This window comes from Nothobranchius furzeri, chromosome 14 (genome assembly GCF_043380555.1).
Source record: "Nothobranchius furzeri strain GRZ-AD chromosome 14, NfurGRZ-RIMD1, whole genome shotgun sequence".
Taxonomy (NCBI): domain Eukaryota; kingdom Metazoa; phylum Chordata; class Actinopteri; order Cyprinodontiformes; family Nothobranchiidae; genus Nothobranchius; species Nothobranchius furzeri.
The window spans coordinates 49,598,897-49,614,050 of record NC_091754.1 but is presented as its reverse complement, the minus strand read 5'-3'; the positions used below and the strand labels follow the sequence as shown (position 1 = coordinate 49,614,050).

The 15,154-nt window shown below is 41.8% G+C and overlaps 1 protein-coding gene across 5 annotated transcripts in view; it reads left to right on the top strand.

Moving 5' to 3' along the window:
- pard3ba (par-3 family cell polarity regulator beta a) overlaps positions 1-15,154 on the top strand; it is a 247,550-nt gene that overhangs the window by 179,713 nt on the left and 52,683 nt on the right. For all 5 annotated transcript variants that reach the window (XM_054743134.2, XM_054743136.1, XM_054743138.2 and 2 more), the window contains 3 exons: positions 1,688-1,786; positions 1,884-2,165; positions 13,429-13,540. In XM_054743134.2, coding sequence (XP_054599109.1) covers positions 1,688-1,786; positions 1,884-2,165; positions 13,429-13,540 — 493 coding nt within the window. The remainder of the gene's footprint in view (positions 1-1,687; positions 1,787-1,883; positions 2,166-13,428; positions 13,541-15,154) is intronic.

Sequence of the window (15,154 nt, the reverse complement as noted above, 5' to 3'; positions counted from 1 at the left end):
ACATTTTTGAATGGGTTTGTCGTCACAATTCTCTGCAGGGTGCGGTTATCCCTAGAGCTTGTACACTTTTTTCTACCACATTTTTTCCGTCCCTTCGCCTGTCTGTTAATGTGCTTGGACACAGAGCTCTGCGAACAGCCAGCTTCTTTAGCAATCACCTTTTGTGTCTTGCCCTCCTTGTGCAAGGTGTCAATGATTGTCTTTTGGACAGCTGTTAAGTCAGAAGTCTTCCCCATGATTGTGGTGCCTTCAAAACAAGACTGAGGGACCTTTTAAAGGCCTTTGCAGGTGTTTTGAGTAAATCAGCTGATTAGAGTGGCAGCAGGTGTCTTCTATATTCAGCCTTTTCAGAATATTCTAATTTTTTGAGATACCAAATTTGGAGTTTTCATTAGTTGTCACTTATGAATATCAAATTTAAATGTAATGAACATTGGAAATACATTGGTCTGTGTGCATTGCATGAATATAATGTACAAGTTTCACGTTTTGAATGGAATTACTGAAATATTTTCAACCTTTTGATGATATTCTAATTTACTGGCCAGCACCTGTATAGCTTCATCATGACTCGAATAGAGGTGAGGAGTTTATTTCCACTAGAGAATGAGAGAATAAGCTCCTCTGAGCCACGGTGGCTTTAATATTGAAGTTGATGGAGGAAAGGATAAAAATTCACTGACTAAATTGTTGAAGTATTTAAATGCTATATAACAACTGAACCTGTAAAAAGTCCTGTTTTCAGGCAAAGCAACTAATGAATTCATCATCCTTGAAATGAGTTTGTATCAACATTTAAAAAGTGTGTTGTAAGGTTCATGATATACAAGTTTAGTTTACTTTTATACAAACTGCAGCTATGTTGCCTGGGTTATATTTGTTGTTTCATCCAAAAGGTTTCCCGACAAGGTTTGTTTAAGCACATAAACCTCACCTTCAAAGTAAAAGTACACACGGCAGATTGGTGGCTCATAGGGAAAAGCTCTAGTAGTATCATCAAAGGAAATAAAAGAAATAAAGAATATTTTTTAAAGTTTAGCAAAAGAAAACTACAAAAAAAACCTATCTTCGAAAGAACTTTCTCTGAAAAACATGACATTTTACCTAAAAATGAACATTTGCTACAGAAAAGAAAACTGGTTGACAAAACACAAACCTTTAGTGAATCAAAACAGAGGAAAAGTAACACCGGCGCTCCACAAGGATGCGTCTTGAGCCCCCTCCTGTATACAGCGATGCTGTTTTACAAGATATCGTTTCAGTCATGTTAATAGGTTTGCAGATGACACTGCTGTTTGTTTGATCTTTAACGAGGATGACTTGGTGTGTAGGACGGAAGTAGAAAAGTTTGGTAGTTGATGTTGGGCAAACGACTGTCGCAAAAACACATGAGAATTGAATCATAAAGGCTCACCAATGAACTTAATTTCGTTTTAAGCTTTAGTGGACAGTGCCCTGCATCTTCAATAGAAGTCTTCTATGGCAACTGCTGAAAATACAAGGACTCTGCCCATATAGCATTCACCCTCCTTCCTTCAAGCATGGGGTTGAGTTGCCCCAAAGTCCAGACACATTGGCAGAGGGACCTTTTAGTGGAGGCGAGACAGAGGGTTCTAGGGAAGAGGGGTTGGGACGACTAAGATGGCCTAAGATTAATCATCCTTATTGCCTCGTTTGTCTCATTCAGGTTCGGTAAGAAGAAGGACGACAAGAACAAAGGATCCAAAACCAAACTGAATTCTCTGAGTGAGGAAGAGCTAGACCGAGTTCCTGACAACAGAGATGGGTAAAGAAAAAATATTTGCTTATAAAAATGAATAATAAATAAATTATAATAATGTGTGCAGCTGACCCTAACAGCCTCACCCCCGTCTCTCCAACAGCTATGACCCCCGCGTCGCTGAGGCCCTCTCTGGCTACACAACACCTGACCAGAGGTCTCTTCCTGATATGGACGACGACGACAGTGACCCGCACTATGCCCGCATCAACAAGTTCCGGCAGCAACTATCACCGCACTCCCCCAGTCGCACGCCCTCCCCAGCAATACCAGCTGGGGGGCAGAGCCAACTCCAGATGACCCCTGAGGACGTCGAAGGACTTTACGCCAAAGTGAACAAGTTTAGAGCACCGCCGGCTTCTCAGAACCAGGCACAGCCAGACAGGTGAGCGTGGGCTTCATTATAAGATCCTGTTTCTGGTGTATTTCTGCTGTTTTTTCCTCAGACTCAAACGGAAATCACAAGTATGTTTTCAGTGCATGTACGAAATGTACGCATGTGATGCAGTATGTACGAAAAAGGTCCAACATCAACATTCTGGGTCTGTCGAACATAAAGATGCATAAAACATGACTGAACACAGTCCTGCCATTTGTGATTTTTGCCAACTTTAGGAGTATGTCAAACCCACTTCAGTTATTTAAGAAATTAACTCGTATGTGCAGAAATGTTCAGTACCAAATGCAAACTCTAGATACATGTTATGATTAGTATGTTTTAGGTGTTCTGCATGAACAGTTTGTAAGATCTCCCGCTGCTGCACACATAAAAATGACACACAGGTGCAGCAATGCACATCTCTAAAGGTCAGTGACACCTCCTGAGTCTTTTTTCCAGTTAAGATTCTAAAACAGCCAGCTGGATTTGTTCGTGTTTAGTAAAAGCACCTGGAGCAGGTATGTTGGGCTTCTGTGGGTGAAACAGAAACGGCAAAGAAGTATCTGATTACGAGACGCAGAGACTGTGTGTTGTTTTTCATTTGTGTGTGTCTTCTCAAAACCCCAGTGGGTCGTTGCCAAAGGGGAAGCCCCAGCGGCCAAAAGTGACTAAAATAGCAGTTCCCCTCTCCTCCACTAGGGGCTGGCTCCAGAAAGGAACAAGTTCCCATTGACTCTCAATGGAAAAAATGCTAACTTCATTGCAGAAATAAACGAGTTTACATCCTGGTTCAAAACACCATTTTAGGTTTAACAGGTGACGTTTACTGTCATGACAAATGTGAGGGGGTGAATTTGTAACTCGTACATTTAGATGTAAAGTAAGCTTGAAGTTATGAATACTTAGGGGTGTGTCCTTTTGATTGACAGGTAGCAGATGAGTCGTTACCTCTAGCGTTAACGGCTTGTTCTAGGAAAGGCCTCAGATCAAAAGTGTTACAGTCTAGAGAGCAGAGTCGCTCAACCACGCTTTTCTGGCTAAAAACACCCACCAAACTCTGTTGGCATCGGTTAGCTCAGTTAGCTTGTAGTAGTAGGGCTGGGTGATATCGGTATAATTTTTAAACAAGATATAAGATGACTTTATATTGATATGACTGGTCAAACTGCTATGCTAGCGATTAGCCGCTATGCTAGCGACATGTTGCTCCATCTCTAAGCAGGTTATTACGTGTATTCTCACAAGTTTGCTCTGAGAGCCTCTGGGTAAATGTGCTGCTCTAAACTTTGCATTCAGCGTCCTGCTTTTTAATTATTTGGGGACGTTCAACAACAACGGAGTTCTGTTTATCCATTCTGCTCATGCGGATTGGAGCCAAACCCCTCCCTCCCCTGTGTAATCGGGAAACATCTACGGATAGCCAGAGTGGCCAAATTACCTCAAACGTATTGTAAGGGTTTGAATAGTAAACTAGAGGGTTAACGCTTTATTTTGAAGGCAAGCTCAACGGGTGAGAAATGTTGTTCCGGTTCTGTTTTTTTCCGCTCCGGTTAGCTATGCTAGTAAATACTCCGTTACGAGCGATTCTGTTGAAAAAGTTAAGAGTTTGTAAGGCGTGGGTTACGGCGACAGAAGCCCGGAAATAATCCCCATAAAAGAGCAACCAGAGACTCTGAGTCATTACAGTATAATCGCTGATATGAGTCAATACTGTTAGACTCCAGCCATGTTTGCCCTGATAACTAATAACTCCACGGTGCATCACCCACGTGATCTTTAGTAGATGCAATTACATCATCATACATTTAGTTTAACATGACAGATTTTTTTTTCTCTGGACAATAAATATACAATATGGCCACCTCTAGATGACATTTAAATAATTGTACATTAATTATACATATATAAATAAAAAGTGCCTGTGGGACATTTGATACACCTCTCAACTGTGTGTGTGTGTGTGTGTGTGTGTGTGCGTGTGCGTGTGTGTGCGTGTGTGTGTGTGTGCGTGCGTGCGTGCGTGCGTGCGTGTGTTAACAGACAGCTGTACCAGTGTTTCTAAAGCTCAAACTGGTAGAGAATGGACACTAAGGTTAAAGTTGGACAAGAATCAATACATTTTTATGAATTTAATCTTCTGATTTATGTATAATTTCTCAAGACAGCTTGAAGTGAGTTAACTTGTAAATATTTTACAGGAGGAAAAATATCGAGATATATATCGTATATCGGAATTCAGCTAAAAAGTATTGAGATATAAGTTTTCGTCCATATCGCCCAGCCCTAGCTTGTAGCTACATCGGCGCAGTGTTTGATGGGTGTCAATCATCTGCTCTCACCCTCACAGCCCCGTTTTTGTGTTTTCCGTCAGTGACTCGATGCAATCTGCTGGGTTTCCTTAGGTGGCAAACTTAACCAACTGGAATATTAGTAAAGTGCCTTGAGACTACTCTTATTGTGAATTGTTGCTATAGAAATAAACTTAAAGTAGAGTTAGCCTTACTTTCAGCCAACCGGCACCGGTTTAAGGTGCGTTTACAAGTTAAACGACTCAAATATTCAAAACTAAACTTCAGTTTTGATTATATTGTTTAAATTTAACTAAGGAGTAGCACTTTCCATGTGTGAAAATTAAAATTATTCGCAAGATTTACAAAAAATGCACGATATTGAGAGATTGTAATTGCACAATGAGATTCTGGTCATATCACCATCCGCCGTTGCCCAACAAGATGCTGACTTAATGAACTTTATTTAATTTAGCTGACAGTAATGGGCTTTTACAGCTAAAGCTTTTAGGAAAAACATAATACATGCTGACTGACCAACAATGCATCTCCGATTAGCAGCTGTAAAGATTTTAAAGCATGACTGTTTTTAAAACATGCCTAAAAAGCCGCTAAAGTTTCTCCTGCATCCTGACAGCATCATTGAGTATTTCTCATCCTCACTGTTTGTGAAAACCTAACAATCACAGTTCGATGTAAAATCCACTTTTACTGACATATCTTGAACAGACAGGATGGTGGAGTGTTTGAATGTAGTTAATAATAAATGTGTTTGACTTTGAGGAAAACTTATTCTGCGCTATAATGTTCTGATGTCAGTGGTTCATTTAAAGTCTAACAAAGGCTCCGAGCCCGTGCTGGAGGTTTGAAACCTGAACTTGCGGCTACTTTTGTGTGAGAGGAGAGAAAAACGAGCAAATCTAGAGAGGATTCTCATGCAAATGCATCATTTCCTGTGTGAAATAATACAGGCCACATTAAAACTTCCCTCAACTTAAACTCTCTGACAGAAATGACTATTGACTTGCAAATCAAACACTAAGGCCCAGACGCCCAATCTCATCTAGAAATAGACGACGCAGAAACGGGAGAGAGAGAGAGAGAGAGGAGGGACGAGAGGGGTTGGACGTGGAGAGGAGACAGATGGGAATGGGAAGGAGCAACAGACGGAGGGAAAGAGAGACAAGAGAAAGCTGGAGAGAGAACGAAGAGATGCCGAGCCAAAAGAATGGAGAGAAAATAACATGTAAGGCAGAGGAAAATGAAGAGAGAAGTGATGGAGGAGTTGATGCAGATAAAGACGAGGAGAGATAATTAGCCACAGTCTAGCAGCCTGACAGATCTGTTAGACCACTTTATCTCTCATCCACTAGTGGTGGGTACTTCATTACCAGCCTGTTTTCTCCCTGTCCTCCATGTTCTGCTGTTTCTGAGCCCCCAACGCTCCTCATCTACTTTACTCATACTTTATCTATGTGTGTGTAAATCGGAGACTCTTTAGCATCAGTGTAATCAATGAGGAACCCTCCAAAGTTTACAAGAGATTTAGAGGGAACGCACATCGTGTTTTCTTTATGTTCTGCTAGCAGAGACATGGAGGACAATCATGCAGAAATGTTGCAACATGATAACCGCTAAGTTAAATCAACAAATTTGTCACGTTTCACAAGTAAAATAAAAAAGAAAATCTGTTTTTTCTGGAGGAATGATGGTGACCCTGTTAAACCTGAGAGTTAAGCGTTTTAGCTGAGGTTATTACATTCAGCTTCTGCAGGTCTCTGGGCTGCCGTCCTCCAGCATCAGGAAGCTCTGGCTGGGAGGTTTTTAGGGTTAAACTTTTAACTGTTTCTGAAATACTCTGGCCAACAACCATTCCACTTTCAAAGTCCTCTTAAAGGTCGGCTTCACTGAAAAAAAAAACATTTTAAATTATTGCTTCTGATTCTAACGGGTCACTCTGAGTGTTTCATGCAGGCTGAACATGAAAATGAGCACAGATTGACATTTTTTGTTGGGGATATGCGATATTTTAGCATCGACATCGATGTCTGGTGATGTTTGTCTTTTTGTGAACATATGGTATCAGTCCGATAACTAAAACTGGGCGGATGTGTATTTCTATCTCGTTGCCATTTACATGTGTGTTTCGGGGGGGTTGCCATGTTGGTTTCTTCGGGAACGTGGCATAAAAACATAATCTGAAATCGATATTAGCCCATATTTTCATATCTGTGCATTCCTTGTTCTTATTCACGTTTTGGGAGTTTATAAAGGCAGTAGAGACCCACATAGCAGCACAAAAGATGCAAAGATGAGTTTTGTATGACATTTAAAAAGCTCCGTTCTTCCCAGTTTGAAATTCATCAATTGGTCTCGATGCCTTTGGAGTTGCTGCCATGTGATTGGCCGATGAACCGTGTAAAGAAAGTTTTGGAAACATGTAAAAACCCGACAGTCGTACGTGTAAAAGGTGACTTTGGTGCTGTTGTCTTCTGTCGTTCCGTCACCAGCAGCCATTCAGAGACACAGATCTGGAAACAGACGATCAGAAGTAGACGTGCACACCGCCAACAACATGCTTAGAAGCCTGATGTAACCTAGCAACGGTGCTGTGTGTGGTCTCAAATAAATACAGCCTGCAGTGTGTATACTGTACATCTACTTAAACAGGCTTTCCATGTCCTTCATTACGGTCCAGATAGCAGTCCTTTATGGCTGTTTTGTGTAAGATTCGTGTTGTTTCCAGCATGTCTGTTCTGATCCATCTGCGTTACTGCATGGAACCATTTTGTTTTTTATAGTTTTCTAAATGAAACAAGCAAGTTTCCCCCTCCCTCCGCTTCCTGTCAAGTCCCAAAACAATGGACTTCCAGCACCGTCGCCGTAATTTACTGTCAGACATTTTCATTAGGCCTTCAATGGCAGGTGTGTACGCTGATGAGCGTCACATTTGATTAGAGCCTCGCTAGAGGCCGACCTGTGGAGAAAAAAGGTTAGCTATGCTTGTCAAGTCTTATTAGCCAGAAGGCAGTCTTTGTAGCTGGAGCAAGAGACGGGGAGACGAGATGAAAGAGGAGCGAGAAGGAGAAGGGCCAGAGTGCAGAGATGAGAAGACTCGTGAGAGGTGTGTTGTTGAATCCATTGCTGTACTAAGAAAAGAGAGCCGAAGGTGAGCTTGTAAAGCGACGTGGATGACACATCAGTGAGTGTGTTTTGTGAATTCTGCCGTTGTTCGACTAGCGGCACGTGGATTAGACTCGTCTAAGTTTACCCGATGTCGTGACAAGTGGAAGTCTTTAATCACTCTGGACAGGTGTGACTAATTAGTGAAATATTCAGGGACGGTGCTATTTGATCCATCAGATCTTACTCCGTTGGGTCATTTTAAAGCTGCTCAATAGTTTCTGCTTTGTTGTGACACCAAGAGACAAAGTTTCACCCTGTTTTAGATGTCATGGTGACTTCCTCATTAAGATGGATATCTGAGAAGTACACGTTCTTGTTTTCTGCCATGTGTTTAGCTGTCAGACCACATCTGCCTGAGGACAAGCGGAAAAAACAAGTTCCTTTCAGAGACGTCATTAAGTGTGTATAAAGCTGTTGTCTTCTGCCGCTTTAAAGTAGATTTCACTGGTGATCTCGCAAAGCAATTAAAACGGTTTTTCTTTGCCTTCGAGCAGCTTCCAGTGAATACAAAAAAGGAACAAATGTTTTGGAGTTTGTTGTCTTTAAGATGAAGTGGTGTGGACGTTTCTGGGAAGTTCCTTGTTAATATTTCTAAGCAGGTAAAGAATGACCTGATTTCTAAAAGATAATAAAAGTGGAAATGATGCGTTTCATTAAAATGATTATGTTTAATTCACCGCCGGTAAATAATGAAAGCCAGGGTTTGGGCTTGAATTTCTGTGAACAACCAAGTTTTTACTTTATGGTGTTTTTAAAATGTTTTTGTTTCTAGCAAAAATAAAAACACATTTATTGATAGAACACTTATAAATATTAAGAAAAGGGACTTCTTTTTTTTTACAAAAAGTATTCAGTATGATTCATCTAAACCAATCAGGGAATCCAGTTACTAGAATGCATCTGGTTTTCATTCAAAATCTGAATATTCCCTCAGCGCCGGCGCTCTGCCCCACGCGTAGGGCACCAAGTCGCCAGGGTGGCACGAACCAATCAGACTTTAAAAATAAAAACATTCATGAGCCCCCGATTCCCACTCAATAACTTTCCACCATGGATCGAATCTGCCACCCCCCACTTGAACACAGACTGTTTTGGATTCATCAGACAATCATGCTGTGGACCGCAAAATAAAATTCTGCTTTTGGCACCCATGTGGCCAGCGCCAGGCCCGATTCCCAGCACAATAATGTTAGTTTTAGCTCTAGCTAGCATTAGTTTGGGCTAGCATTACCAGTGGCTCAGGCTAGCATTAGTTCAGGGTAGCATTAGCATGAGAAACAGCATTAGCTAAGGAGGTAGAGTGGGTGTCCAGTTATCAGAAGGTTGCCGGTTCGATCCCGGCTCCCACCAGAGAATATTACCAATGCTGAAGTGGGTTTGGACACGCTGATGTAGGATGCATGGCGTTTAACCAGCACAAACGAGCATTACTACTTTATATAGGACAGCCGGTCGGAGACGGTACAGGCTTTTTGGTACATTTGACCTTCCCAAGCTGACTATTTTCAACAACAACATGGTAAACATGGCTTTGAATTCTAGAACCCCTTTAAAGGAGCCACTCAGAGTTTCTGTTCAATCTTGTTTCTAACATTTCTGACCTCACACGTTAACAAATACCTCACAAACACCAGAACTCCCCTTTTCTTTTCTTCTCTGTGTTTTGTTCCAATCAGCTGGCAATGGCAAGAACAAGTCACCAAGCCAGCCAGCCGGCGGCACTTCCTAATTAATCTGCCCTCACACCAGCTAACACCACAGGATGGATGCTTTTCTCTTCGCTTTCACATAACTAACAGTTTTGTTCTCACACCAGTCATTTTGTCTTTTTCTCCTCTCTTTATGTTTCTGTTTGATGCTGCTCTGCCTTCCTCCTTCTGCCTGTTTTTATTTTCTCTTCAGTGCATTTTTAGATCAGCCTGCAAAGACGGCCATTCTGAAATATAAATGAAGTTATTTGAAGGCAAACGGCATCTCGTTTAAGTGGTTTCAGTTTCTTTGGCAGAATTATTAAAGCTACTAGTTGGATCGCTCTGGTCCTTGAAGCTCAAACTGTTTTGTTTACACATCTGGCCTCGGGCGAAAAGCAGCATTTATTAGCAGCTGACAACAGAGTAGCTTACCTGACTCTGTTTTAACACATTTACAGTAAAAAGGCCACTCAGGTAACACCCACTGAACTGTCATCCCATCACCCTCCACTAATGTTTTAACCAGAACCAGCTCCTGTCTTCTGCCATTAATATGATAATATTCAGCGCTGTCAGTGATGGAGGCCTCGGCATAATGAGATAATTACAGTGTTGTTTCATTTGGAGAGCGACACGTACGCTCAATCAAAATGGCAGGTCTAATTGCAAGCCCGGGGATTGGCTAATGGCTTCGTTGGAGGAGGGGTAGGAGAACAACAGCTCGTCATGCATCTATTCTTAAAGTTCTTTGTGTGAATATGTATGATGTGTGGAACCAAATGCAAGAAAAACTCTTCAATAAATCCAATAAGATTTTCAAAATGACTTTTGTAATGATCTCATCTGGCAGGCGTGCTTGTGTTTTTATGTTAGAATAGAATACACTTTGTTAATCCCACTGTGGGGCAAAAGTATGGAAATATGAACATTTATTCACCCGTGACTGAAGGAGTGCAAAGATTTGCAGCAAGTGTTTTATTTGTGGACAGAGAAGACAAGAAATGTGAGTTTAGAGGTGCCGATGGCAAGAAGAGGTGGATGGGGGACCAATTTGTTTGTGTTCAAAAGTCTCTGAAATGCATTGGACACACTATCGTGGAAGGATACGTGGCTGTAATGGTGACAGGATACTTCAGAATAGCGCCACGCCCTCTGTTGTCCTGGCGGGAAATTGTTTTGCAACAATCCCCGGCGGACGGAAAAGTCAGAGAGCAAAACGTCTCTGTCAATGCGTGTGTCTCACCATTGTTGAGAGGGGTATAAATTAGACTTTAGGGTCACATCTGACAGACACTACAGACTCCAGAACACCAGTGTAGGAACCCTGCACCGGTTGATGACATCACACTGTAGCAACACTACTCGGACAAACTACATTATGCACCATTTTTAACTAACTACACCCTAAAAATCTGTTTCAGACTCTACCAACAGAATGGCTCTAAAAACAATTCATATGTGAGTGCTTTGAGATATTTATATGATTATCACAGCTGGCTGTTTGTGAAAGTGTTCAATTATTCTGTATATTTCATTTGTTCTTATCCCGTTTACTTGCTATTGGGTCAATAAAGTTAATTGAAATAGCACTAAAAAAAAGGGACCCCAAATTTTATTTTTCCCATGTAAGTAAATGAATTTGAGTAAGTAGATAATTTTGAGATTATTTATTGGACCAAATATCAGTTACAAAGGTAATGATGCCTTTCCATGTTTCATACAAAGAAAATCTACGACTTTTGAAAACACTAATCCAAGCAGATCTGGCTACCAAAGCACATTACAAGCTAACCATAATTTCAGAATTTCTTTGGATCAACCAAAATCGTCTACATCAACTTACAAATGTCTCGCAATCATGTGCTGTGATGTTGTTGGCAGGTGCAGGTCAATGAGAAGATCTAGCTACCAAAGCACATTACGTGCTAACGTAACTGCTGCAATTTGTCCAGACCAACCAACATTTCCAGCATTAACATATTAATGTAATTTTCATCATTTGTTCGGATCAACCAAAATCTTCAGCGCTAGCCTATCAACATCCAACTAGTTATGTGGGGTGACATCATCAGCAGGCGCAGGTCCCTGAGCAGGTCTGGCATTGAACTGAGCTACAAACAGTTGCGGCTAGAATATTCTTTAACTAAATATATTAAATACTATTTTGAAATCATTGCATACTACGAAGTATGTTGGCGTTAAAGTATCTTTCCGGAATTTTCCCCTTTCAGAACTTATCCATCCATCCATTTTCACAGGGTCGCCGGGCAATCAGGCGGAGCAATCAGGCGGGGTACACCCTGGACAGAGAGCCGGTCCATCACAGGGCACCTTTCAGAACTTATGTATGCTTTTTCCGAAATCCGTAAAAGTGATTATCTTATCATGTACTGTGATGTAATGTAAGCATTACATCTTTTTTATTTATTTATTATTTATTTATTTATTTATTTATTGCTAAACACGCCCCCTGCCCTGCAGAGCTCCGTGAAATAGGAAACTGAGCGCCAACCAGAACTAACCAATAGCGTTAGACTACCGCTTACATGCTTCAAATGTAAGGAATACCTCGGCTGATGCAGAGTTGATGATTTTTTCACAGACAAGTAAGTTTCTAAAATATAAATATATGAGAACACATAACATGAGAATAATACTTTAAAGATACTTTAAAGAGCACCTCAACAGGCCTGAACAGTCCTGCGTCGGTTTGGTGGGTGGAACGTCGGAGCGAAACAGAAAAGGTGTCCATTGACTGACATCTGTAATAGTGAGTATGTCACGTTTGTTGTCCAGTTGACAACCATAGATTCTGCCTCACGACAGAGCTCTGTCTATGGGTCGTGGCCTGACCATATATTCACATATATAGGATGGCTTGCCAGACTAATATTGTGCAGCTTTGGAAATAAAAGCAAAAATAAATACAGCGATCTTCTGCTAATATCCTAATAGCACAATTATTTTCACAGATTTAAGCCCATAATAGTCGTTATGTTGCTGTGCCAAACACTCCATGGTTCTAAAACACAAGCATCTGTTCTGGCATTTCACTGCAACACAGAAACTTCCTGAAGTTGTTCCCACATGGCAGCAAATCAGGACCAAGTTTCCTGCCAGCACATCTCTGCAGCTCTCTCTCTCACACACACACACACACACACACACACACACACACACACTTGTGTAGAACGATAGCGACACTTTGAATATCAACACTCAGAAGTTTGAGTGACTCAGCCGTCCGTCCCCAGCGAGATGAACAGGTGATGGGCTGCATTAAACGAGGTGCACCGTCGGAAACTCGCTGTGTCCCACATACCAAATCACAAGGACTGGCGGCGCAGCGTGCACGCAGAGTCGCACACAAACACACACTCAAGCAGATTTTCTAATTAAAGACAGGGTCACAGGAGAGATTTAAGCATGTAGGCTATGTACTTCACTAATGAAGCTCTCCATCTGCTTTCTGTCGGTCGGATTTACTCTCTCCTCCTTGCCGTGTTTTGGTCAATACTCGCCTGCAGGTCACAGCTTTAGTGTGAGAGGCTCAGTGTGTGTTTATCCAAGTGGGATGACGGCCTTCCTGAGGTTTTCAGATGCTGAAGTGGAACGGAAAGTTTGCTTTTTGTTTGTTTATCATCATCTCCCAAGAGCTGAGTAGCAAACGAACATCATTTCAGTGGCGATACCAGACATGATGTTTCTTTGAAAGATGCTGTCCCTGTTTTTTGACACTTTCATATATAGTTAGGTGTTTAAATGTTTCGGTCGAGTGCAGGACAATCATCGATTTATCCAGCTGGAGACTCAAATGAAGGAGCGATCCATCACATCGTTTCCTCCACCTGGGTTTCCTCTGTCAGCAGCAGAAGGTTCGGTTCAGATGCTGATGTCTTCTCAGAGACGCTGCTTTGTGAATATTCTGTCTGCCTTCCCGAGCTGTCAGGAGTTGTCATCGCAAAGCCAAGGAACAGCAGCGGATTTAATAAAAGATTATGCAGAATGTATACCGTTCTCGACCCGCCGAGGGTATTTGGAATTTGGGTCGTGATTCTGGCTCCATTCTCCCCAAACTTAGTGTGTTTTTTTTTATCTGTGCAGAGATCAGCACGCCCAGGGGTTGCAGAAGGAGCACCAGCAGGCTCGAGCCGCTCCAGGTTACGAGGAGCTGGACACAGCGAGACGCCGATTCCTGGAGTATGACCCGCAACGGGTTAGTCTACATGTTTGGGATTTTATTACCAAGCAAGCAAACCACTAAAAACCCAGAAGGATGTCCGTGTTCCTTTAAGAACCAGCCCGTTTTCAGTTCCTGTGTCTACTTTCAGCTCCTTTTTAACATTTTGAGCTGTGCACCACCTATTCTCATCATTTATTTCCCACTGTAACCCAACCTGTCTTTTAGCTCAACACCACCATTTCATCTGTTTCTTGCCTTTTTGCTTTTTGCCTAATCCTCTCTCATTCACCTCTGCTCCGTCTCTCCTCTTTCTTGTTTTGACAAGACTAACAGAGCTTTAAAATCTCAGATGGCTGCCTCACTTAACCAGGCAGCACGGGTAAGTGTCCGTGACCCCTCATCGATCCGGCCCGGGGAATCGTTTGATTTACCTCTGTACACTTGCTAACTCAGCATACTCCAGCTGGAAATCAATAGCCATTTATCACCCTTTTTTAAACACGGATTTTTTTAATCGTGAGCCCAAAGATGCAGAAAATCACACTTTCGTCTGGATCAAAGTCCTCACATCAACTCGAGATACATAGGATGTTATCTAATCAGCTGATCCAACCGGCCCCCTGCTGTGCTTACCTCTGCACTTACTGTAGTCGGTGCTTATTGAGCAGCGAAGCCCCGTGAATCGGTCTTCATTAGACACACTGTCTGTTTTTTACGCCTGCTGAGTTTTATCACTCCTTACATAAACCTACGCTGACAAATACGGGCTTTTGTCTAAGTTTGATACCCAAACCTCTGATGCAATTAAAGCGCAGGACGTCTGCACTGCAGCCTCCGATCGAATTGTTCTATTTCACCCAGAAACGGGGAGACTGTCCACGGTGAGAACCCGCTGCGGGTTCCTCCCCTGAGGAGCCTGATAATGAAACACTCCACCTACAATCACACAAACCTGCTCACATGCTGAGAATGAAAACAGTAAAGCATGGAGGAAGGCTACATACTGGGCACACGAAGGGCGGAGAAGAAAATAATACAACGTATCTATCTTTAGCTTATTCACATTTAAATCTGTAAAAAACTAAAAATAAATAAAAACACATTAATTAGACTTTTGTTTTACCACAAGAAACATCAGGCATTCCTTTTTCGTTAAAGAAGAAACATCAGCTCTTTAAACATATTACTGTAATGTTGACCTCAGGGGTGCTACTAGGTGGGGGGCTGCAGAGGCAATGCACACCTCTGTAAGACAGTCTTATGTACATAATATTATTTTTGCACATAAACAAAGAAGTGGACACGCTTAACTTATTTTATAATGAAATGTTAGAATAACCAAAGTACAACTCACAGAAGATTGTAAATATAAGTACCGTAACCTCCTGAAATCATGTTATAACTTTTAGATCTACTGCACCGATCCAGAACTCAGAGTGGGCCCCATCTTGTAATCCGGGTTGGAGACTTTCCAGCAGCACCCTCAGTTGATTTTACTTTCCGATCTTCTATAGGAAGCCTAAGTCACGCCCATCTACTTCTGCATCACGGGTCCCCGGAAGAACGAGAAAATGAACGTAAGTCAACGGGGCTAAAAACGCTATTTTATAATTCCGCTTGTTTTGTGCCATGGATTTCACATATGAT